General features: G+C 45.6%; 1 protein-coding gene across 2 annotated transcripts in view; it reads right to left on the bottom strand.

Moving 5' to 3' along the window:
• Positions 1–26,665, bottom strand: part of B3GLCT (beta 3-glucosyltransferase) — a 114,893-nt gene that overhangs the window by 44,320 nt on the left and 43,908 nt on the right. For both annotated transcript variants that reach the window (XM_021065554.1, XM_021065553.1), the window contains exons 5-9: positions 20,679–20,755; positions 19,803–19,914; positions 12,010–12,146; positions 6,746–6,809; positions 351–470 (exon numbers count right to left, since the gene is read on the bottom strand). In XM_021065554.1, coding sequence (XP_020921213.1) covers positions 351–470; positions 6,746–6,809; positions 12,010–12,146; positions 19,803–19,914; positions 20,679–20,755 — 510 coding nt within the window. The remainder of the gene's footprint in view (positions 1–350; positions 471–6,745; positions 6,810–12,009; positions 12,147–19,802; positions 19,915–20,678; positions 20,756–26,665) is intronic.

Genomic DNA, 26,665 nt, shown 5'->3' with positions numbered 1-26,665 from the left:
AAGAATGGGAAACGTGTGACGCTGCCTTCCTCGGAAACAGAATTCCAGCAGCTCCGAGTTCTGCCTGCAGCAAAAGCAGCGACTCGGGATGCGCTGTGTCCACGGAGCTGCGGCCCCACAGGACGGCCCCGGGGTGAGGCCGTGCCTGTCGCAAGCTCACTGCCCTCCCCGCAGGCCGTGTCACCTCGCGTCTCAGGGCCCCCGTCTTCCTGTGTAAAGGGGGTCCCGACAGCGCCCGCCTTACGGGGCTGGTATCACCGGGAGGTCATCCTCGGCTGGCACGTGGCAGACGGTGACGTGTCTGGTGTGCAAGGTGTGCGACCCGGAGGCCGGGTCCTCCTGTTACTTACACAAAGCGGCAGGAGGGCACGGAATGTGGTCGCACAGGAGGCGTCGCCACCGTCGGTACAGAACTCAGGCACCGGGGTGAGGGCCGGGCCGCGGCCGCCGTCCCAGACGTAGAGCGCGATCTGTCACACAGGAGAGCGGCCTGAGTGCGGAGGCTCGACCGACGCCCCCAGGGAGACGAGGCAAGCGGGCCAGGCAGAGCCCACCACCCCTTCTAGAGGGTATCCCTGAACCCCATCCACCTGCCCACCGCAGCGGGGGTTATTATGTACAAAAACGGTCATTCCGGGCAGAGCAATCTAATCTCTTATTAACCATCAACAATTACGAATCCATATTCTGACCCCTGCAAAACTCCAAAGTTGTCACAAGCAATTTCACGGAAGCTATTTAGAGATTCTACATCATCACCGAGAAAAATAAAAGGAAACGGCATCATGACTGGTTTCCCGCAGGAGAGTAATTACACACCCTGAGGAGCTGGCTGAAAATATCTCAAAACATTGGCTAAAATACCTTTAAAAGCATTTTAAATGTGCTAAGCTGGCACAGAAGTGTGGAGCTCCTGAAGACAAAAAGGCCAACGTGAGGACCTGGGGAGGACGGCACGGAGGGCACACCTCCCCGGCAGGTGGCAGCTGAGCTCTGGGGACGCTGAGGTTCTGACTTGCGTTTGGAGAACAGAGCCCACGATCCCCCGGGACCCACCTCAGGTGGGGCGTCTACCAGCAACCCCCACACAAAGCGGGGACTCTGGTGCTAGGTGGAGGGAGGACCAGCTCCAGAAGCCAAAGTCAGGCCTCCCTAACTCGGCGCCTATGTGGTCCAGAAACCGCTCACGGTCATTTAAAGCGGCCCTAAGTCAGTACGACCTCCTAACGGGAGGCAAAAGCTGATGCAAATCCTTTCAGAGGAACCCGCCACCTTAATACAGGACTCACAGGACTGCCTCCGATCAAGTTCCCAAGGAGCAAGAGTTCTCAGAAAACTCCCAAGGAGTAGCGCAGAGAGACGAGCGGAGGAGCAGAAGCCAGCAGACACAGCTCAGACAGGCCCCAAAGACCCCAGGGATCGGAATTATCAAGCATGGATCATAAAATTACTGTTTTGTGTATTTTTATAAAGAAGACTTAAAAACATGAGCAACCTTTCTAAAAGATTTTACAAGAGAGCATAATTTGAAAAAGAAATGACCAGAACATCTAATCACTGAAAAACATAATACCTGGGGAATTCCCTGGTGGCCGAGCAGTTAGGGATCCAGCATTGTCACTGCTCTGGCTTGGGTTTGACCCCTGGGCTGGGAACAGCCGCATGCCACAGGTGGAAAAAAAAAAAAAGAAAAAGAAAATATAATGCTTAACATGAACATTTTAATGCAGAGAATAACAGCATATTAGACCCAGGTGAATAAAAACTAGGGAACTAAAAGATGAAGCCCCCCCCCCCAAGTTATTTGAAATGTAGCCGAACAAGAAATACAGATGAGCCGTGAGAGGGAGAAGTTCAGAGCTCCACTGCATCTAAGATCCAGGAGGAGACGGCAGAGGAGATGAGCAAACAGTGAGACAACAGCCGAGAATTTTTTAAAATCGTTTAACAATCCTATTGCAGAATGTTAAATAGGATTAGAGAAAAGATTCTGCACCTAGGCTTCTCTACCACAGTGACACAGCAGCCAGAGAGAAACGACCCATGACCTCAGAGGAGCCACACAAGCAAGCGTGCTGCTGCCTCCCTCCCAGCACGGCCGTAACAGAGGCCCGAACACAGCGGGGAGCACTCCCACCCGAGAAGAGGGCTCTCGACCCAGGACTGCCTGCACAATGCAACTACGTCTCTAGAACAAAGCCGAAATAGAGTAAAGAAAGAAAAAACTGAGAATGTGCCACCTCGCTAAAAAGGGAATTCTGAAGCATGTCCTTCAGGAAGAATAAAAACAATCCCTGTCGGCAGGCCCGAGAAAGAAGAGGGAACAGTAAGCAGACACCGGCCAACACAGAGTTAAACTAATGCAAATGTGAACTGCAAAGGAGTGACAGCATCTGAGCTGCAGGGTTCAAAAAAAGAACAGAGTTCCTGCTGTAGCACCATGGGTTAAGGCTCTGGCATCGCCACCGCAGCAGCTCGGGAGGCTGTGGTGACACAGGTTCCATCCCTGACCTAAGAACTGTGGGCCATGGGCGCAGCGAAGGAGAATAAAGAAACAAACAAACAAAATGCCAATGGAACAAAAATACTAGATAAAAGAGCATAAATTGGGAAAAGGATAATCAGAGTTAAATTATTCTCAGGCCCTTGAATGTTCAGGATATTGATTAATTAGCCATTGTTAAAATATTTAAAATAACCATTAAGGGATGGACATCGAGACTGAACTTTCAGGGAGTTCCCATTGTGGCTCGGTGCAAACCAACCTGACCAGTATCCATGAGGAGGCAGGTTCCATCCCTGGCCTCGCTCACTGGGTTAAGGACCCAGCACTGCCATGAGCTGTGGTGTAGACTGGTGGCTACAGCTCCAATTTGACCCCTAGCCCAGGAACTTCCATATGTGATGAGTGCGAACCTAAAAAGAAGAAAAAAAAAAAAAAAAAGATTGAACTTCCAAAGTAGCAAAGGAGGGGGAGAAAAGAATAAAAAGGAAAAAAAAAAAATCTAAAGGCGAGGAAATTTTTAAGAAAACAAATGGGAGGCAAAGGATAAAGTGTTAGTCACCTTGAAAAATATAACTGTAAATTCACTATATGGTTTAAAGATTAAAAACTGTCAAACTGGGAGAGGAAAAAAGACATGTCCTCTTTGAAGAGACACACATGAAGACACAGCAACGCAAAAGGACTGAAGACAAAAAAAGGCAGGGGGGAGGGGGGAGCTCCCGTCATGGCGCAGTGGTTAACAAATCCGACCAGGAACCATGAGGTGGCAGGTTCGATCCCTGTCCTTGTTCAGTGGGTTAAGGATCCGGCATTGCCATGAGCTGTGGTGTAGATCACAGACGTGGCTCAGATCCCATGTTGCTGTGGCTCTGGCGTAGGCTGGTAGCACCAGGTCCAATTAGACCCCTAGCCTGGGAACCTCCATATGCTGTGGGAGTGGCCCTACAAAAGGCAAAAAAAAAAAAAAAAAAAAAAAAAAGATTGAAAGAAAAGGATGAAAAACAATTGAGGCAAACACCCAAAGAAGGCTCGTACAGAAGTGTTCCTATTGATGAAATAAACGCCAAGGCAAAGAGCATCACTGGTGATAAAGATAAATCCACCAAGAGGATGTAAGAATTCTGAGCTCGTGCGCATTTACTTAACACAGGCTCAGAGCACAAACAGCAAGTGCTGGCGCTCTCACAAGGACACAACGTCACCCCTATTGTGGAAGATTCCACATTCCTGCCTCGGTCACTCAAAGATCAAGCAAACAACAGGCGGAGGAAGGCAGGGAGGGAGGAGGAAGTAAAATGTGGAAAAGCACAACAGATGAACCTGCTGGATTAAACCTCTTCCTTCTTTACTCTAAGAGACATCAAGAGAGTATCATCATCCCTCAAGTTAGAACATAAATATCCTTTTCTCCACTTGTGAAAAATGACCATGAACTGGGCCACAAAGCAAACCTAAAAACATCTCAAATGACTGTTATATAAACCAGTCATACTAAGTTAGAAATCAGTAACAAAACATCGGAGGAGTTCCCTTTGTGGCTCGGTGGTAACAAGCCTAGACGTGTCTCCTTCATCCCTGGCCTCCCTCAGCAGGCTGGGGGTCGGGCATTGCCGTGAGCTGTGGTGTGGGTCGAAGGTGAGGCTTGGGTCTGGTGTGGCTGTGGCCGTGGCTGTGGCCAGCAGCTGCAGCTCTGATTTGGCCCCTAGCCTGGGAACGTCCATTATCACGGGTGTGGCACTTTAAAAACAAACAAACAAAAAACCATAATAACAACACACAAATATACTGAGTCACAATGAAGAATGTGCTCACATCCAGCACAGGGAAAGATACTCAGTATCTTATAAAAACCAACAGTGGAGAAGACACTGAAAACTAATATACGTAAAACAATCACTTTGCTGCCCACCTGAAACACTGTCAATCAACTGCACTTCAGTTACAAAAAGAAGTGAGTAAACGGTTTCCAGCTAAATAAATAAAATAGAATAAAATCAAGTGAGTCACAGTCAAAAGACCACTTTAAAGCTTCTGTCCTGGAGAAACTCTTGTAGATGACATCATGACACGCGCCAAACACTCATAGACGGGGGAGGGGGGAGGGGGATGGACGGGGAGTGTGGGGTTGGTAAATGCAAACTATTACGGGTGAATGGAGACGAGATGGGGTCTTGCAGTGCAGCACAGGGACCTCTGTCCAATCTCTTGGCTTAGAGCATGACGGAAGATAGGATGAGAAAAAGAATGTATATGGATATATGACTGGGTCACTGTGCTGTACAGCAGAAATTAGCAGATCAATCATAATTAAAAATCAATCATAATTTAAAAATCATAAATCAATCAATTTTTAAAAAAGAAAAAGAATACTCTTAGAAGCAGTGACTGTAACAGTAAAAAAAAAAAAAAAAAAACAGCAGCAACCCACAAGCCCACTCCCAGGAAAACGGATGAATAAATGGTGGTACAGTCTCATGAGAGACTATTACAGAAAGTGACAGTAAGGTCATTACAGCCACACATACCAACATGGATGTGTTTTGAATTAGAACAATATTGGAGGCGTTCCCATCGTGGTACAATAGAAACACATCCAATTAGGGCCATGAGGTTGCGGGTTCAATCCCCGGCCTCGCTCAGTGGGTTAAGAATCCAGTGTGGCCATGAGCTGTGGTACGGGTCGCAGATGCAGCTCGCATCCTGCATGGCTGTGGCACAGGCAGGCAGCTATAGCTCTGACTGGACCCCTAGCCTGGGAACCTCCATATGCCTTGGGTATGGCCCTCAAAAAAAAAGACAAAAAAAAGGAACAATATTGGAGTTGCTGCTGTAGCACAGTGGGTTAGGGACCTGGCACTGCCTCAGCTGTGGCATAGGTTGCAGCTGCCTTGGCTTGGATTTGATCCCTGGCTCGGGAACTTCCATATACTGCAGATTTGGCTGAAAAAGGAAAAAAAAATTAGAACAATATTTATGGTACAAATCTGTTTATATCAAGTCCAGAAGAATAAAACACTGCATAATACATTATGCGAAGACACATACTTAGGTTGTAAAAGAAGACAAAGAGGAGAGAGAGCATTCGAGAAGGTTGCTTTCTCTGCTGAGAACCAAGGGGGACCGGGGAGACGCACACAGGCCTCCGCACAGAAATTCCAACTGGCCTTTAGCCTTCTGCATGGGCTAGGAATACGTTTTTGTATGTTAGTCAATGTTTAAGAGATTTCCAAACGTGGGTGTCTGCACACAAACTGTCTTTTCATTAAAAATATCTAGACAGACCCTGGCTGCTTTTGTGGAAAAGAATGATTTTTTTTACATGTTTTCCCCCTCAAATAAGCTATTTCATCATTTTATAATAGCCCCCACGTTAAAATCTGGCGCGGGCCCTTTCTGCTCAATGCTGGCAGGCAGCCAGCACTGCTAGACTGAGTTTCAGGGCAAGACTGACCCCGACATCTAAGCTACCGATTCCTACAGCGGGGAAGGCAGCCAGACGGGCCCGTGGATGAAAAGGCACAGAGAGACCAGGGAGGATGACTCGGAGATTCATGGATTCACGACAGGACACCTGCCCCTGCCTCCAGGAGGGCTGGTCACAGAGGCCCCCAGACCGCCAGGGGTCCAGGCTGGCTCAGGCCTGCTCCAGGGGCCAAGTGCAGACCCATGACCAAGGCACATGGGCAACCAAAGCACCAGATTAGACCAGAGGTATTTAACGACATTTTGGGGGTTTTTTTTAAATCCACCTTCAGACCCACCCACTGAGCTTAAAACAAAAGATGAAGAATCACAGATGCAGTTGCTTCGCTGGTCCTTCTCCAGCAACGTGAGCAGCATGAGCTTCCAAGTGAAGGACCTCACTCACCGGAGCTGTGCAATTTCCCTGCTGGGAGAAGGCAGACGGAGTGGAGGCGGGCGGGGCCGGGGCGGGGGGACCTTTAAAGGATACACAGCTCCTTTCACATCAAAAGACAGGGACTCTTTTTTTTTTCCCCCTCTTTCTAGGGCCACACCCTCAGCATATGGAGGTTCCCGGGCTAGAGGTCAAATCAGAGCTACAGCTGCCAGCCTACACCACAGCCACAACAACACAGGATCCTGATCCCCCTGAGCGAGGCCAGGGAACCCACATCCTCACAGAGACTACGCTGGGTCCTTAACCTGCTGCCACAACGGGAACTCCAAAAGACACAAATTCTTGATCACAAAGACTTAACCAAACATACTGTGACCTACCTCATGTTTCAAGTCTATCGTGAAGTCGGATTTCAGAGGCTCACTCTTTAACCTCTTGGTAAGCCTAGAAAATAGAGACAATTGGAGTCTTTTAAAAACCAAAGAAAGGGTGGGGGGAAAAACTGTAACTGCAATGTATACACCTAAGGATAACCTGACCCCCTTGCTGTACAGTGGGAAAATAAAATAAATAAATAAATAAATAAATAAAAAATAAAAAAAAATAAAAACCAAATAAAAATGTTAAACCAGAATAGCACATTCTTGAGACTAATGTTTGAAAACAAAAATATAAACGTGAAGATAAAAATAAGAGTTTAATTTCCTTGAGCAAAAGACTGTGAGAACACAATTATTTGCAGACCAAGAAATGAACGCAAAGGCTTGCTGCATATGTAGCAGTCATTATGTCAACATCTGGAAAATAACATAAAACACAGTATGATATAATAAATAAGTCTTTTAAAAAAGCCATGAAACCTGATAATCCTTGACTAAATAATGACAGAGAAAGAAAAAGAAAAGAGGAGGTCCCCTGGGGCGCAGTGAGTTAAGAATCCAACTGCAGCAGCTCTTGTTGCAGTGGAGGCGTAGACTGGCTCCCTGGCCTGGCACAGGTTGCCACTACTGTGGCACAGGTGACAGCCACGCCTTGGGGTCCGTCCCTGACCCGGGTACTTCCATATGCCACAAGTGTAGCCAAAAATACAAGGAAAAAGAAAAGAAGTTTGCACAGTAGAGAAACAAAAATCAGTATTTTTTCAGTCTCCTAGGTTTTGGGGTTTTTTTTTTTTTTTTTGTTTGCTTTTTAGGGCCACATACACAGCATATGGAAGTTTCCAGGCTAGGGGTCAAATTCGAGCTCTACAGCTGCCTGCCTACCTCAGAGCCACAGCAACATGGGAAACTCATCTCACTGAATATTAATGACAGTTTCTCTAGATGCAAGCATTATTTTAGTGCCGCTACGGTTAGGAGGTCACACAGACAGAGCACCAGGAAATGTTGGGCAGTGTGACCGCAACACTCACTGACACAGGATTGCTGGCCAGAGACATTTCGCTGAGAGACAGTCTAAGAAAGTGAATGTCACGAAATGTCTTCAGCTTAACAATCTTTCTGGCGACGTGAGCAGAACACACACTTAAGAAACCACAAATTGTTGCCTCACCTCCTAAGGGGACCACAAAGTCAAGGAAAGGCAACCAAGGGAACTGCTCTCCTGCAGGGGGCGCCCTCGGTGACCCCACAATACCGAGTGCCCCTTCTTCCTTCCTAAGCTCTGATCTTTGCTTATATCAAAGTTCCCAGGCCTAGGGGTCTTATGGGAGCTACAGCTATCAGCCTACACCACAGCCACAGCCACACCAGATCCAAGCTGCACCTGCAACCTACACCACAGCTCACGGCAACGCCAGATCCTTAACCCACTGAGTGAGGCCAGGGAGTAAACCCACATCCTCATGGATCCTAGTTGAGTTTGTTAACCGCTGAGCCACGAAGCGAACTACCATGAGCTCTGATTTGATTAATTATTCAGCCCAGGTCAGAACTGGTTTGATCCCAGCCAAGGCACTGAAACTCCCCGGCAGCTGGTCCAGAGGTTGGGACATGTATGAAGTTGTCCCTATCAACTTTAATGGGACAGACTCCCACTAGTGAGAGGATAAGCACTTACACTCCATGGCTAGAGGCTCGTTACTGCGGGACATAAATCAGAAACCCGTCGCCCTTACTGCCTGCAAACCACAAAGCAACCCTGATTCAGGATGAAATGATCCTGGGAGAGAACCAGACTCCTCCGTCATGGTGCCCAATGCCTGCACCAACCACCGACCTCCCCTTCCAATGCCAGCAACAGCAGTGCCTTCATCCACTCTGAGTCCCCTTCTGCGACTGTGGCCACGAGCACGCTGACGTTGTCCCCAAACAGGAGAAAGTGAAGTCGGCGCTTTGGAACTGGGAGAGGCCGATGCGGAAGAGCCAGTGGGGGTTTATGCCTCCTTCAGTTCTAAGCATAACACCCATTTCTTGAAGAATACCTAAGGCTTTCTCATTAGAAATCCATTTAAAAATATTATCTTGGAGTTCCCATCATGGCTCGGTGGTTAACGAATCCGACTAGGAACCATGAGGTTGTGGATTTGATCCCTGGCCTTGCTCAGTGGGTTAAGGATCCGGCATTGCTGTGAGCTGTGGTGTAGGTTGCAGACTCGGCTTGGATTCCGCATGGCTGTGGCTCTGGCATAGGCCGGCGCCCAAAGCTCCGATTTGACCCCTAGCCTGGGAACCTCCATATGCTGCGGGAGCAGCCCAAGAAAATGGCAAAAAGACAAAAAATACATATAAATATATTATCTCGGCCACAAAACAGCTGCTGCCCCCCGGCTGAATTACATCATCATGTTTATCTGCAGATTCCTTGTCTGCTTGTGGGAAAAGGAACCGTCAGGATTTTGAATGTGTCGCACGGCAGAGGCTGCATCTTAATTTTGTTTCCTGTTCTCTGGTGGGGGAGAGGGAGGAGGGCACGGAGCAGACCATGCTCAGAAACGAAGCCCAGAATCCCAGTCTGTCGTTCATGGCTCAGCAGAGGCCCCCGCACGCGCAGGTTTGCCGACGCCTCCTTCCTCTACCACGTCGGGCGGAGGGAAGTGCCGGCCACGCTCTGGGTGGAGCGAGGGGTTAGTCTTCTGGCTGCGGGTCCTGAGCCATAGGCTGGCACACCCTCCTGCATGAGGCCTGCCCATCCTCAGCAGAAATACCAGGAGGCTTGGCCAGCAAGGGAGCAGCTGGCGCCCGTCCGTCCCAGGTCCTCCATGACCCCTCAGCACGACCACGAGGACACACATCTGCTGTGCGGCTGCCTCTGCCAAAGGCCAGTTCACCCGTGACAGATACGCCCCCTTCAAGACACCAGCATCTTGGCTGGTGCAGAAGCTGCAGTCCAACGTCACAAAGGCCCCCACAGCACGTCAGGCAAGCACGTCAGGCAAGGCCAGCACGAGGTGGCTGGAGATGAGCCCGAGCCAGAGCCAAGAGCGCCTGCGGGGACTCTGATCACCGCCACGCCCTGTGAGCAGTGGGGCCAGAAGTCACAGACGCGCGGGGGTCCCTGGAGGAGGTCCTGCTTTGACGCCAGCGGGCAGCGCGCCCACCCTCCTGGTTAAAAAAGGAAGCTGATCGGGAGCACGGATGCAGCCACTTCCTGCGCCTCACTGGGTAAGAGCTGAGGTCGGCAGGGAGAGGCCTCCGGGAAGGTGACAGCCCGCCAGGACCTGCCTCCCGGAGGAAGAGAGGCGCGGAGCAGGAGGGACCCCAGCTCTGTCTGCACACGGGACCTCCCGGACAGGCCACGGCCACACCCGTTCCTCGCTCCGGGATGTGCCTGGTTCTCCAGGGATCGGGGGACACACTAACTTAGAAGGCACGTGTAGTCCCCACGTTAGACGCACCACAGTCACACAGACGCCTCCCATAGAGAAGTCAGGCCCATGGTTACAATTCCAGGCTGTGAGGCACAGTCAAGAGGGAGGATGACCGGAGGGGTGCTGCCTCCACCAGGGGAGGATCCTGAAGCACCGAGCACCCGGGGGCAGCACCTCACCCAGTGGCACCGTGTGGGTTCTGAAGCACCCAGGCTAACGAGGGAGGGGACCCGACACACACACACACACACACACACACACACACACACACACACACACACGAGGCTGCTGGACACAGTGGGGGCTCCCTGTCTTCAAGGGGCAGCAAACCCAGCTTGATCACTTTGAGAATAAACAGGACCCTGGGCTGCTGAGACCAAACATGCTCCCCTCCTGCCTGCAGAGAGGATGATGGGGGGGGCGTGGCCTCTTCTCGCTTCCCCTCCCCCCGTCCTCCCCAGGAAGGAGCAGGGAGCATGGGCAGGTCCCCGAGGCACAGGTACAGGCTGGAAGAGGGTCTCCTTGCTGGCAGCCCAGGACGGGGTCCAAGGGTCAAGGGTCTTACTGGGTGGTAAGAGAACCACTCAGGCCAATTTAAGCACGAAGCGTATTAGATGGTTCACAAAATTACTAGAAAGGCTCAATAATAAAGACTCTAGACTGAGATCCCAAGAACAATTTCCCAGATTCAGAAATGGATGGTCCAGGAGCTGTGGCCTCTGCCACCATCAGGAAGCCTCTGTCTTAGCCACCAGCCCCCCAAGTGACCCTCCTCTGTCACAACCTCCTCAGCCAAACAGATCCACATGCATTGTCTCCTTCCCCATATAACTCAGCCCGGAAAGAATTTCCCACAGTGCATCTGTCTGATGGCTCCGGCATCACAGAGCTGTTCCCTGACAGCTAGAAGGGCAAGACAACAGGGGGTTTTGTGGTTTTCATCATCACCTTCTGGATTCTACATTGGGAAGGAGAATATGAAACTGTAAGGAACTTTCGAAAGCCAAGGGAGTAGACAAGAAGTACTGGACAACCACAGTAACAGGGTGTCTGCTACCTTATGTATCTACAAGGGGCCAAAAAGCTTTTCAGGACTCCAGACCTTAGAGACACAGGACACTTACTGTAAGAAATAACAGTAAGTTAAAAAATATGCAGATATAAAAACTACAACTGTGTTATCCACTTTCCACTCCCTGAAGAACAAAAAAACGTAACAGCGTGAATTACTCAGAGGAAGAAAGGGCTGTCAACAACCTTATTTCTCCCGAACGACAATTTATCTTCCTTTTACAATTAAAAAGGCCTGAGTGTGATGATCGCACAGACTTCCAGCTATGACCGTGTACAGTGCCTCTGGCAGCTGCTCCACGATTCCGCGGTGCGTACAGATGCCCACGCACAGAGCTGGCCACGGCCCCAGCCCCAGGCGTGCCGCCCGTTCATCTTCGCACTGACGACGCCACGCCTAGAGCTCCCGAGGTCCAGGTCCGTGAACAACAATGATCACACCTCTGGGTGTGGGACCCTCAGAGCACCCTCGGGCATTCATCTCACACTCTTGTCAGTCGCCTTATTTTTGCAGGTGAGTAAGAGGAGGGACAGAGCAGCTGACCAGTGAGGGGACGAGTAAGGGACGGAGCCTCAGGTGTCCGGCTCCTGAGCAGGTCTCCTCCACCCCCACCACCGCCTCTGCCGAAAAGCTCACGCAGATCCATCGACTGTAAGACTCGGCAATTACACACTGTGCATCAACTACACTTCGATACAATAATTTTTTTAAAGACTTGGCAAAATAAAAGAATGAGATGACAAGAAAGTCTAAGCAGCTCTTACTTGTTTACAAGTGGCATACTAAGGGCCCAGCCAGCAGCAAAGTCTGGATATTTAAAAACTGTAGGATTTTCGGAAAAGGCATAATGGTGAATTATTGTAGATTCTTCATCATGTAATGCTTTTCCTAAAAACCACTCCTGTCAAATAAAGATAGGAAAACATTTTAAAAAGCCATTTCATGCAAGACCAAAAACAAATTAGTATCATTAGTTTTAGTTAAATATTCTGGGTGATGGAGAATAAGAACAAATTATGTATTTTTAAAGAATTTTTTTTGTCTTTTGTCTTTTTTGGCCCATGCCCACGGCATACGGAAGTTCCCAACCTAGGGGTCGAATCAGAGCTGTAGCCTCTGGCCTACACCACAGCCACAGCAACACAGGACCCGAGCTGCGTCTATGACCTACACCACGGCTCACAGCAACGCGAGATCCTTAACCCACCAAGAGAAGCCAGGGATCAAACCCACGTCGTCATGGATACTAGTCAGGTTCATTCACCACTGAGCCATGACAGAAATTCCACTACATATTTTTAGAGAATTTTAACAAAAGTCTAATACTCGTATGTTAATACAGCATAATCTTTGTCTATGAAGGAAGTACTTTTAAGATCAGATCAACAGGAGGAACCAAATGTGAGTCATCATTCTGCTATTAGTATATCAAAGGGGTATTTTACAGACTATTTCATATCAAATACTATTAATGTAAAAAAAAAGTGTTCCTTTATATCCCACTGAGTTTGCAAAGAAGAATTTGGAAAATTCCTTCCAGAATCAGAGCCTATTTTATTCATTTATTCATCCATTTATTCATTTATTATTATTTGTTAACAATTAACACTGAACTTTATCCTACACCAGGTGGGAACATAGCTTACACAACAGTGGGGAGATGGGGAGTAAGCAGGGAAATACGGTAAGTTCAGAATATGAGTGCAGTGTGCCAGGATACAGGTAACAGAGAGCAAGGGGAACCCCCCAGAAAGAGACGGAAACCTCTTACAAGGGAACAGGTGAACTGAGACGGAACAACATCAAGCAGCCAGCTAAGCACAAATCTGAGCAAGAGCGGATGGGGAAGTGGATACAAAGTCCATGAGATGGAAAAAGTCTTGATACATGCAGTGAAAAACCAAGTCCAGCGTGGCCGGAACATCCTGGGGATGGGACACCCAGTACCAAAGAGCACGGCAGGAGATCACCCCGAGCTCAGACGTCACAACCAAACAGCCTGGGTCAGCCCTGCTCTCCCGAGAGCAAGTATAAAAAACGGGAAATTCTTAGAGCAAATGACTCAGGGCATCAGAAAACAACGAAGACAAACAGGAGGTGGAGGCTAACATCCCAGAGGGAAGGGGAGCCCCCCCTGGGAATCCCACAGTCCCTTCCTGTCACCCTCAAGGAATTGTGGTTCCCAGAGTAGAGGACAGCACACAACAGAGCGCCCAGCTGGGGACTCCTGCAGTCCGGCTGTACTGCAGAGGCAGAGGCTGGCGCTGGAGGCTGCCAAGAGGGGAGAGATGTACAGGGATCCCAGAGACATAAGCCTGCAACATTCTGCCTGCAGTTTCCCTTCAACTCCTAGGCTGCACAAAAACCACGGGAAAAACCAAGAGCCAAGGAGAAACCAGCAGTGGAGGGGCTAAAATCTGAGCAGAGACTTCAGCAGTAGTGCTGGGAGCCCAGGGCTGGAGTGCAGGGTCTGCCAGGGGAAAGAGGGCTGGAAGCAAGGGTGGTCTATAAATAGACCTGCCCAAACAAGGTCTACAACCCAGAAGAGAATATTAAACTCTCCTGTGTGAAGAGATATCATCCACAGCCTCTTTAATTTTTCATATAAAATACCTGACATTTAGTGAAAAGTTATCAGGCAAGCCAAGAAACAAGACCAGGCCAAAAGACAGAAAAATGAGAAATAGAGATTCACAGATAAATCAGATTTTGCAATTTAAAACATAGCTATAGGAGTTCCCGTCGTGGCTCAGTGGTTAACGAATCCGACTAGGAACCATGAGGTTGTGGGTTCAATCCCTGCCCGTGCTCAGTGGGTTAAGGATCCGGCGTTGCCGTGAGCTGTGGTGTAGGTTGTAGACGCGGCTCAGATCCTGCATTGCTGTGGCTCTGGGATAGGCTGGTGGCTACAGCTCTGATTCGACCCCTAGCCTGGGAACCTCCATATGCCATTGGAGCAGCCCCAGAAAAGGCAAAAAGACAAAACAAAACAAAAAACACATAACTATAATTAGCATGTTTAAGAAAGTCGATGAAAAGATGAAGATTTTTACCAAAGAACTAAAATCTATAAACAAGTCAAATGGAAACTCTAAAGGTGAATAATGCAATAACTGAAGTTAGGAAATACAAGGATATTAGACGGAATAGAAGAGAGAATTAGAGACCTGGAAGCTAAGTCAGTAAAAATATCCATATTGATGCACAAGAAAGAAAACAAAGATGAACATGCAGAAAAGGGCTTAAGAGCAATATAGGATACAGTGAAAGTTCTAAAATTCATGATATTCAAAAATAACAGAGAACACAAAGAGAAGCAATAGAAATCAATCAATATTTGAGGAAATACAAGCTTGCAATCTTCTCAAAAACTGACAAAAGGGAGTTCCCACCATGGGGCAGTGGGTTAAAAATCTAACTGCAGCAGCTCAGGTCACTGTGGAAGCTGGGCTCTAATTCTCAGCCTGGCACAGTGGATTCAAGGATCAGGCATTGACAAGGCTGTAGCACAGCTTGCAACTGTGGCTTGAATTCAATCCCTGGCTCAGGAAGCTCCGTATGCTATGGGTATGGCCCTAAAGAAAAAAAAATTGACAAAAGTCATCAAGCCATAGATTCAAAAAGCTCTATAAACTCTAATCGAGACAAATACAAAGAGGGAGTTCCCTTGTGGTGCAGCAGATTAAGGATTCGGCATTGTCACTGCAGTGGTCCAGCTTGCTGCTGTGGCACAGGTTCAATCCCTGGCCCAAGAACTTCCACATGCCACAGGTACGGCCAAAAAAAAAAAAAAAGACAAATACAAAGTAACCATACATAGGCATAAATTCGTTGAAAAATCAAAAATAGAGAAAATCTTAAAAGTGGTTTTGGGGAAGGGGTATACATAGTTCTTTCAAAGGAGCAAAAATAAGACATACAGGTAACTTTTCAACAAAAACAAGAGAAGTTAAAGGATGGGGCATCTTTACAGTGTTAGAAAATTACTGCAGAGCTGGAGTGCTACACCAAGTGAAACTATCTTAGATGGAAAACCACAGGAGCTTTCTAAGCAGGTCAGCGAGATGATGTGAATTACAGAGATGTTGGATTATTAGGAGGGCAAGAGTGGAAACCAAGAGAGCTACCAGGATGCTCTAATCATGGTCAAGGAAAGAGATGCTGGAAGCCTGGACCAGAGCGGTAGTCAATGTGCAGAGAAGATGGATGAGGGATGCATTCTGGAGGGAGACTTGACTGAATGGGGAACGAAGAATCAATCAGCAGCCCCAGGTTTTTGTGATATGAGCAACTGGACAGATGGTGATGCCGTTTCTGAGATGAGGGAGACTGAAGATGGAAGAGGGTACAAGGGCCACCTGGAGTTCAGTTTTGAACACGCTGAGTTTGAGGCTCCTATGAGGCAAGTCAGCTGTTTGACACGGGTGTGGGGAGCATGTGCTCAGTCCCCCCGCTCTTCTGTGTGCGGCTCCAATGGGACCTGATCTGGGAGGGGTTTCCTGAATACCCTGTCTAGAATACCGTCTGAATACCCAGCCCACCCCCCGTCTATCCTTCATCCCTCTTCTGCTCTTTTTCTCCACAGCATTTATACCATCTGACACATTATTTCACATTGTTATACTGCCTATCTCCCCTCCTTGTAAGCAGGGATGCTGCTCCATTGTGCCCCCTGCTGTTTCCCCAGGACACCTAACATGTCACAGGTGCTCCGAGTTTTGTGTTAAATGATGCAGGAAGCCCAGAAGAGCTCTCAAAGGCAACTATTAAAGAAATATCAGCATATAATTTAAATCAAATGCCCTGATTTCAGAAGTTTTGTATATTTTCTCTCTTATCCAACCATCACCACCTCACTCCCTCTTCCTCATCAGAAAATAAAAGCAGGAAGGATACAGTACAATCTCCTAAGAGCCCTCTTTCGGCTTGTGGCTGTGGTGTGTCCCACATTCCTCCCAGAGTCTTAGTTTGGGTCAATTCAGCAGCAAGTCATAAATGAACAGACGTGACAGCCAGTCACGTCACTGCGTCTGGGCTCACGGTTGCACAGTCTTTCTTCTTGATACTTTGCGGCTGTATTACGTCATCACCGAGCAAGAGAAGCGACCATGAAGCAAGGAGCCTCAGCTGAGATGAAAACTCAACATCTTAAAAAAATCAAACTACTAAACATTAACCATTATAGGAACATCAACCGTTAAATAAACATTAACATCAAATGAAAAAGACCACACTTAATACACCATGGAAACACAGTGTGTTTACAGAAAGGAAACACTTCAGTGTACTTCACTTTCTCACTCATCTCACTGCTTTTTCTCACTCCAAATATAAATTTATGCAGAACATGTTTTTATGTTTTAACAACTAACAGCAGTGTTTTGCTATTATCTGATATGTAAGATGGGTCTTCAATGTTTTCGTCAGGGGTTACACCGTAAACTAAGAGAGAAAATGATCCCAATTCTGAGAAAAGGCATTCCTCCATCTTTCTTAATGATTTTCTTAATGGCTTCTTAATAAAGATAATTATAATCAAGACAAACTATGAAAGAGTAATTCAATGTTCTATTAGTATCTTAGAATTATTCAATGCCAGCACTCATGTTTCACCTCTATTAAAAATAAAAAATTCAAGAAACTTCAGCAAATGCACACATATTAAGAGCATATGGTGGAGAAAAAAAGAGACTTCAAGAAAATATAAAACTTTATCACCCAGAAAGGCAATTTAACAAAGATTCATTAGTTTAATAAAGGTTAAAGTTTTTCATTTAAAATGTTGTATAAAGGCATAAATTTGCATGAGTAAGGATAGAAAGATTTTTAAGGGAAACAATGTCAGAATCAAAATAACTGGTACTCTAACACACTGTATAATTACTATTTTAATTACTATTTTAATATAGTTTATTTGTGTCAATATCAAAGCTCGGTTTGTCGCATATTTTTCTAAAATTTCATATGGTCAGGGAAAAAACCACACTGGTTTGTACTAACTTCAGCACAATGTCATTTTTATTCCCTACTGCTAGTTTCAAAAGAAATAAAGCACCCCAGTTTTTTCTTCAAACAGCAGAGCTCACAAAAGAAGAAAACATCTTACTTTACTTCTGCTATTCTGTACTTGCTTTTCATGAACTTGCCTTGAACTTTTAAATTTATCATTCCAATTTTCATTAGAAAGTACAGTGACTCACCATCTTCTGTACAGAATTAGAGCTTTGGCTAATGGAAAAATAACCTCCAGGTGAAACGAACACTAGGTGAAAAGACTAAAACTCCTACATCCTAGAAAAGATTTGGCAGTTTTTCTCAAGTCGAAGGAAAACATAAAAGCCTAACAAACATCTTACATAAAACATGGCACAAAGTACACAGATGCTGCCCAGCATCATCGGAAAAGACCGAGACACGTTCGTAATTCTTCTCTCCTCCAAAGGAATTATTTTTTTAACCTAATAACCTTCTCTTTCAGTTACATCTGTGCTTTCCCAGAAATCAAAAGCAAGAAGACACATCATGATAGGTCCTTCCAGCTTTTAAAAAACATCAAAACCAGCAGTTTTATTACAGTAACGAACATGCCAGCATTTGAGAAACCAACCGAACGATCTCTGCTGCCCAGCGTGGAGCAGCAGCATCCACAGGCACAGAGGCACCCAAAGCCACTGTTCCTTTTCCACGCCCTCATCAAACCTGACCCACTTCTAGAGAGGCCATCAGAATAGGGGCTGGGCCGGTGTCCAGTGACACCAGAAAGGGCCGGGTTCTGCTCAGTCGGAGTTGAAAGAATTCCATCAAGAGATCCGGTGTAACCTGGGCTTCTCCCAGAAACTGAACAGCCTGAGTTACTCTTGACAAACCTCCAGAGACACTGAATGGAGCCCAGCAGGACAGCTGACATCAGAGTTATTCAGTCATTCACGCATATTCACTGACCACCTACTGTGTGCTAAACACTGCCCAGTGCTAAGAACTTGGGGGTAAACAAGGGCCACTGCAGCTCATATCTGCACAAAATTTAAAAAGATGCAAGTAGCTGGAGTTCCCGTAGTGACGCAGTGGTTAACGAATCCGACTAGGAACCATGAGGCTGCGGGTTCGATCCCTGCCCTTGCTCAGTCGGTTAAGGATCCAGCGTTGCTGTCAGCTGTGGTGTAGGCTGCAGACGCAGCTCGGATCCCGCGTTGCTGTGGCTCTGGCGTAGGCTGGCAGCTACAGCTCCGATTGGACCCATAGCCTGGGAACCTCCATATGCCGTGGGAGCGGCCCTAGAAAAGGCAAAAAGACAAAAAAAAAAAAAAAAAAAAAAAAAAAAAAAAAAAAAGATGCAAGTAGCAATGAACTTCTCACACAAAATGACATCCAGGCCCACGTCCAGACCTTCTCAAATACTGTTCCCTCTACTCAGCGCATTCTCTCCTGTTACCTGCTTGCTACAGGGCCGTCATGAGCCGCCCAGATTAGGTGCGCGGCCCTGCTATGTTACGCTCTTCTAACAGCCCTCGGTGGGTGCTTCCCTGATAACAGATGTCTCACCTTTAACTGTAACTGCATCTTTACTGGTCCATCCCCTCCCTGCTACTCTGCACCATCTGGGCACTGAGGAGCCTTGCCTATCTGTCCTAGCCGCTGCTATCACAGTGCTTGATGCACAGCTGGTACTCAAAAAACATTTCCTAGGAGTTCCCATTGTGGTTCAGCAGGTTAAGAACCTGACATAGTGTCCCCAAGGATGAGGCTTCAATCCCTGGCACTGCTCAGTGGGTTAAGGATCCCAAGTTGCCTCAAGCTGCAGTGTAGGTCGCAGATGCAGCTCGTATGTGGTGCTGCTGTGGCTGTGGCACAGGCAGGCAGCTGCAGCTCCGATTCCACCCGTGGCCAGGGAACTTCCATATGTCACAGGTGCAGCCATAAAAAAAAAAAAAAAAAAAAAAAAAAAAAAAACACAAAAAAAACCCACTTCCTATCTAAAATAATATATGGTCATTGTTGATCAAAAGAATTAATTTAAGCTTATTTCTTAATTCTAGACTATAGTTTATTTCTCTAAAATTGCTAACACAATAAACATTATATTTTACTTTTTTTTTTTTTTTTGTCTTTTTAGGGCTGCACCCACAGCATATGGAGGTTCCCAGGCTAGGGGTCGAATCGGAGCTGTAGCTGCTGGCCTACGCCGAAGCCACAGCAATGCAGATCCAAGCCACGCCTGCAACCGACACCACAGCTCACAGAAGTGCTGGGTCCTTAACCTACTGAGTGAGGCCAGGGATCGAACCTGCATCCTCATGGTTACTAGTCAGATTCGATTCCACTGAGCCACAACAGGAACTCCTCCCAGATTTTATTTTAAAATAACTCATTATAACTTCCATCCATCTGAAAGCTCCAAATCTCAAAGAGAATTATTTAATATTGCTTCCAGATATTCAACTATTTCATTCTTAATTTTAAATTGTTTTTATTAAGCTGAAAAATCTCTGTATCAAAATTTAACTTCTTTTAAGCATTTTCTCCAAAAGAAAAAGACTCGTATTGAAACTGTATTCACCTTTGATGGGTCATAGCTTCTGAGTGTTTCCAAGAGCTGTGGCATTTGTATTCTTGTCTCTTCGTCACAGAAGAAAATCCATGACGAATTTCTGCTATACGTCACAGAAAAGCTGACAAAAAGAAATAGGTTATAGCAATCACTTCTATAAAGTGACTTTATAATAAAGCTTAAAACTGATAAGCAGGAAATGGATGAAGGACATTCAAATGGCAAGAAATCTGGATTTTTCTGCCCCCATGTTTTTCTTCCAGGTATAGTTTCAGCTTATAGGAAAGCCAAATACATATGGTTTATGAAAACAGCTGGAGTTCTTCAAGTTAATTCTTTCCATGAGAAAGCCCAATTCCGAAGAGAATAAAGTATCAACTCTACTGACGTTATTATCTTGTGAAAAACAAACATATTTAAAAATAAAGGCTGGATTCATTCCCATTGTGGCTCAGCAGAAACAAACCACCCAGTATCTATGAAGATGCGGGTTCAATCCCTGGCTTTGCGCAGTGGGTGAAGGATCCGGCATTACTGTGAGCTGTGGTGTCAGTTGCAGATGCGGCTCGGATCTGGTGTTGCTGTGGCTGTGGTGCAGGCTGGCAGCTCCAGCTCCAATTCAACCCCTAGCCTGGGAACTTTCATACACCTCGGGGATGGCCCTAAAAAGCAAAAAAACAAAAATACAAAATACAAAAACAAAAGCTATTCATGATTAAGAATCCATCACCAGGAAATCTGATTAAGGTAGTAATCACAACAAAGAGAGTCCAATCTGACTTTGCGTCCTGACTCGGGGTGAAAACGCCCTCTCAGTAAGAAATCAGGGTGCCTACGAGCGTCAGGCAGAGATGCCCACCATGCCCACATCTGGGTTAAACGTACTGCGGTAACAGCGGCAGAATGGTCCACGCGCCTTCCTGCTGGGCCAGCTGGTGGAGGAGGAGAACTCTGGGCAATTCCTGAAGAAACAGTTGCCACAGCAGAAAAATAAATAAACACTATGACCACAATCTCTAACAACAGCAAAAAAAAGAGACTCACATTAAAAGCAGGTATTTTTAAAGATCTGATTTATTTCTCATGCTATTCTTTTTCTTTCTCTTCAGTAGCTACTAGAAATGAGGGGTTTCTCCACCGCCCAGGCTCCAAACAGTGCTGAAGGCCTCCAAGAAGGGTCTCCAGTGACACTCAGAGCTGACCTGGCATCGGCAGATTTGCAAAGGTGACTGCAAGGGAAGAGGGGGCGTCAGGGAACACTCAGAGGCATAAAGACGGCAGGTGGAAACTAAAACCCTCACCAAGAGGATGTCACAGCCAATTCACCTCATGCAGAGAGAAAATCTTAGAGTGCTCTAAAAATACTAAAACACCATCATAATGCAGAACTCTGGGTCCAAATACTACAAATAGAATCCTGAGGGATTCGGGCAACAACAGTAAAAGCATAATGACGGAATTTCAAAATTTACAAACACAGGAGGAACTATGATTCAGAAATAGACACAACCATGGTTACATCACCATGCATACACACACGGAGAAAGAGACTCGCTCTTTTTAAAGCTCTAAATGTGAGCTGTGAAGTCGAGCGCTGTTCAGTGTATTTCAACGTGTGACAAGCCACAAATCCGACGTCTGTTATGTCCGAATTCCCGCCCCACAGCAAACTTCGATATGTTCTATGCCTTATGCTACCCACATCCCGGTAACTATCACAAACAGGACTGTAAGAATAAATGCTTAACTATTTAAACTATTACTGCACTAATACAGATTCCATACCCAGCTTGAGGTTCACAGAGGTTTATTATTTAAGAGGAAAAGAATGGTTTTTAACATAAATCTCTGGAATATCAAATAAGCCCCATGTAGTTTTTCTTACTTCCACGTACAAATGAGAAATGTAAAAACAGTCATTAAAAATAAAATCATACTAACAATGCGCCCTGTTAGGGAGAAAAGGCAAACCCTAAAAAGCTGAATTAGCAACTATCCAGTATAATTCTGGGCTTTCTTATTGTTTATTCTGAATAATGCAGCAATTTTCACTGTATTGTCTTTTTAAAAACTGCTTGTACTCTCCATCCATACATATATATATATAAACACATACGTATCGCTATATTCTCTATGCATATATATACGTCTGTATCACATCCATACTCTTGAGGGATTATATAAGGGCAAAAATAATAAGAAAATAACATTAATATCTGCATAAATCTTTCTAATAATTATAGGAGCATGGTAATACGAACAAGCTAGAAAAGAAACATGTCAATACCTTAAAAAAAAAAAGTTTTATAAGTAGCAAATGAGCTATTATGTAGCAACTGAAATTACAACGAAGACATTATGATAACGAGAATTTATGTTAAACAGACAAACAGACATGATAGCGACCATGTAGAATAAATTCAGGACTTCCCGTCATGGCTCACTGGTTAGCAAACCTGACTAGGACCCATGAGGATGTGGGTTCAATCCCTTGCTCAGTGGGTTAAGGACCTGGCATGGCTGTGGTGTAGGTTGCAGACATGGCTTGGATGCTGTGAGGCTGTGCCTGTGGCGTAGGCCGGTGGCTACAGCTCCAACTGGACCCCTAGCCTAGGAACCAGGAGTGCGGCCCTAAAAGGCAAAAAGATAAAAAACAAATAAATAAATACATAAAATAAAAAAATAAAACAAATACATAGATAAACAGAGACTGGAAAGAAGCCAGAAAAATTAAAATATTTGTGTCAGAATGATGAAATTACTACATATATGCTTTTAAAAATCCTCCATTATGTCACAGGTGCGGCCCTAAAAAAAGACAAAAAAAAAAAAAGGAGCAAAAATAAGTACAAGGAGTTCCTGGTGGCTCAGTGGGTTAAGGATCTGGCATTTTAACTACTTTGGCTCTGGTTCCTGGAGTGGTGTGAGTTCAATCCCTGGTTGCGGGGGGGGCATCCAAACGAGAACCCCCTTCCAAGTTATAGGAACTACACAAGTGAGGTCAGCAAATATTACACAGACAGGTGACCTCAGCAGAAAGGCTGGGAGGGCACTTTCCTGGCAGAAACGCAGAGAGAGGCTTACAGATACCTTCTGTCACAACAACAAAACAGCTGCAGGCAAAGGTCAGTCAGCACAAAGAAGGGGTTAAGCTCTAGACTAAAACAGGCTCTCTGGATGACTAGTGGGATACAATCTTTCCTTTCTCCATTACCTCTGTTTACCAAATCATATGCCTGGATTTCATATTCGCTTCAACTGGTGAACACAAAAATGGCCGTATCTCCAAAGACACATTTCAAAAACTATGGTGCTGTATTGATAACTATCTCCAAAGATGTATGGATACCTTTGTCTCAAAAACATAAAATAGGTCCTCCCTTCATGCTCAGAAACCTGGTCTCAATTAACTCTTGATTAAGCCTAAGCCATTTTACCTATAAATTTTCAAACTTCTGTCTACTAATCTTCAAAAGGGGCAAAAAAAAAAAAAAAAAAAAGGACCAAGACTTTTTCATTCTCGTTTTGTACGTGTGTGTGTATATGGATACGTTTGCATGTGTGTATATATATATACTCTGTGCGTGACTGCTCACACAGATCCAGGCTTAACGCATACTCATATGTATTAACACTTTGTAGATAAAAAGAACTTAAAAGGTCACAATAAAATTTTCCATCAAATGATTTTATCCCAGTCCTTACCACTTGGGACTGTAATAATTTATATTCTCTACCTACCAGGCTGTTCTATCCACACGAGTCTTAGACCTGCTTGAAGGGGCCACGTTCGCAGCTGACAGCACTTTTAGATGCAAAGAGTTTTTTCACGTGTAATTGGATGGATGAATAAGAAAGAGTTTTCAAATGGAAAACCCAGGAAAAATTAAGAGTATGTTCTATCAACTGAGCCCTTTGGAATAGAAGCTACAGTAAAGGCACTCCTGCAGGTAACACTGCCTGTTGTCAGAATGATCCCTATGCACCAAACCATGCTACTATTCCACTCAAAAGCAGAAGGCAAAATTCTACCCCAAAAATGAGATCATACCTTAACAGGCAAGCATAAAGGGCCTAAAAACACAAATAATCAAATGTGGGTAAATGACAGAAAAAGGAAAAACTTGATCACAGGAATTTAGACATCTTATGATAACACTATTTGTCTCACTGAACCAAAATCTACCTTTATTTCCATCACTGGCACCTACTGGTACCCTAATGTGCACTTTGACATCAGGGAGCCTAGTGCACCTTCAGGCAGCACTTCAACATTTCTCATCAAAACATACTCACTTTTAAAGCCACTAATAATATTAAGAACCAACAAATTCAAAGCCCACACTAACTGATCACTTGGCTCTTACACACACTCATCATCTTCGGGTGGGAAAGGGGTTTGACCCCATGACTGAGCATTCTCAACATGCTTCTTTGTGAATGGATATGCCCATGATTCTCGACATGGAGGGAGAAACCATTAAAAATGTATATCTAGAAACACAGCACAAACGAAAAACCCAACATCTGAACATGGATCAACACAGATTAGTATCTTAAATACCATAAAGAACTTGAATTATTATTGCGTATGGAAGTACCTTAGAAAACTGTATATACAACTCCATAGGACCCAGCAGTCCCACTCTTGGGCATATATCCGGACAAAACTTTCCTTGAAAAAGACACATGCACCCACATATTCATCGCAGCACTATTCACAAGAGCCAAGACGTGGAAACAACCTAACTATCCATCAATAGATGAATGGATTAGGAAGATGTGGTGTATATATACAATGGAATACTGCTCAGCCATAAAAAAGAACAAAATAATGCCATCTGCAGCAACATGGATGGAACTAGAGACCCTTATATTAAGTGAAGTCAGAAAAAGAAAGCCAAATACCATATGATATCACTTATGTCTGGCATCTAATATAAGGCACAAATGAACTTTTCCACAGAAAAGAAAGTCATGGACTTGGAGAGTAGACCTGTGGTTGCCAAGGGGGTAGGGGGAGAGAATGGGATGGACTGGGAATTTGGGGTTAATAGATGCAAACTATTGCCTTTGGAATGGATAAGCAATGAGATCCTGCTGTATAGCACTGGGAACTCTTATCTACTCACTTGTGATGGAGCAGGATGGAGGATGATGTGAGAAAAAGGCACACGTGTTTGTGTGACTGAGTCACCCTGATGTACAGTAGAAAACTGACAGAACACTAAACCAACTATAATGGGGAAAAATTTTAATTAAAAAAAATAAAGTCAGATGAGATAAGATTATTAAAAAAAAAGGAACTTTAATTATTAGGCAAATTTGGTTTTGAACCATTTTAGTCTTTCTGCCTCTTTCTGGAAAGAATTCCGATTCATTTAACTCCACGATACTGGCCTTTTCCCTTGTCAGCAGACGATTTCCCAATATTTGTAACTGGTCCATACCTTAGTTTAAAACATAAGCCTGGCACTATGTGAGTTTATGGTCTCATGCAGTCTCATTTTTCAGACCAAGTACTCAGTTAGAAAGAAAAGGCCAAGAACGTTTGTTCAGCACTAGGCGAAGGTTCTAAAGGACTGAATCCTGGTCTGAAAACGATTCCAGTTCAACCGTATTTCCAAGTCCCAGGATTACTTAGTTCTGAGGCACCCAACTGAGCTTTGAGACCAACAAATAAATTATGATGAAATTTCACATCTGCTTATTGTTATAATTCCTTCCATGAGAGTAGGTCTATCTTACGCGGCTAATGACAGGGATGTATAATGTGCTGTTTGGAACATTCATCAGACAGATTTACTAGCTTGAAAAACCAGGACTCATTTATGGACCAGTAGATTATTTGCGATGCTACGGGAACAAATTTTCCAGGAATCTCAGCCTATATTAAAATATATATATATTTTCCCCCAGAAATTTGTCTTAATCATTTAACTGTCATTGCCTAACAAGAGAAAAATATTACCTCATTACTGAAGTAATTTATTTTTATTAACTATTTACCTTGAAATGCATTATGAAGTACATTTTTATAGCTCATATAAACCCGTTTTGACTAATCATTCACTCTTTCATGAAAGGCAGTAAAGAGTTCAGGGACCTGATTCTGGAGCCAAAGTACTTACATCAGAATCCTCGCTCCAGCTCTTCTGAGCCCCACAACCTTGAGCAAGTTCCCGGTCCTGGGGCTCTGCTCTCTCATCTCTAACATGGGCCTAACAAGAGCCCCGGGGGTCAGGTCAGTGAATACATGTCAAGCATTTGCCACAGGCTGGCATGCGACAGTAATACTACCACTGATGGTACAGTACTTCTTGAGCAACTACTGTGTGCCAGGTGCAGGTAACGTGAGAGCGGGCACAGGCCCCTGGTGACTCGCGGGTGTGGCATCTGCACACAGCAGCTGCCTCGACCTGCTGCCTGGCCCCTCCGTGGTTAAGGCCCCATCTGTATGTCGGGAGGCAGGTCAGAACGGAGAGGTGGGCCTGGCCAAGTCACCCAAACCCTCTAGGCCTCAGTTTCCCCTCTGCAAATGGGAAGAATTGCAGAAACCATTTCATAGACCTAAACGAGCTGATGCCCGAGGGCGGCGCGGTGCCGACTGAGCTCCGAGCGCAGGATGCAGACGGGAGCGGCGTTGCGGAGTAGCCCGCTGCCATCTCCACGCTCGCTTCCAACCCTGGTCTCCACTGCAGGCCCTCGTCCCTCCAGCCCCATCTTCCCGAACACGAGCTCATCATGTTAGCTCTCAGGGCAGACCCCCCCCCCCCCCCCCCCCCCCCCGTCTAACACCCATGAGACCCGAGACAAACCACCCCCATCTCAGGAGTCCTTGCAATAGCCCCAGGCAAGTCTGGCCAACTCTT

Source organism: Sus scrofa, chromosome 11 (assembly GCF_000003025.6).
Source record: "Sus scrofa isolate TJ Tabasco breed Duroc chromosome 11, Sscrofa11.1, whole genome shotgun sequence".
In the NCBI taxonomy this organism is placed as follows: domain Eukaryota; kingdom Metazoa; phylum Chordata; class Mammalia; order Artiodactyla; family Suidae; genus Sus; species Sus scrofa.
Note: the sequence above shows the minus strand (reverse complement) of the source record. Positions and strands in the feature narration are given on the sequence as shown.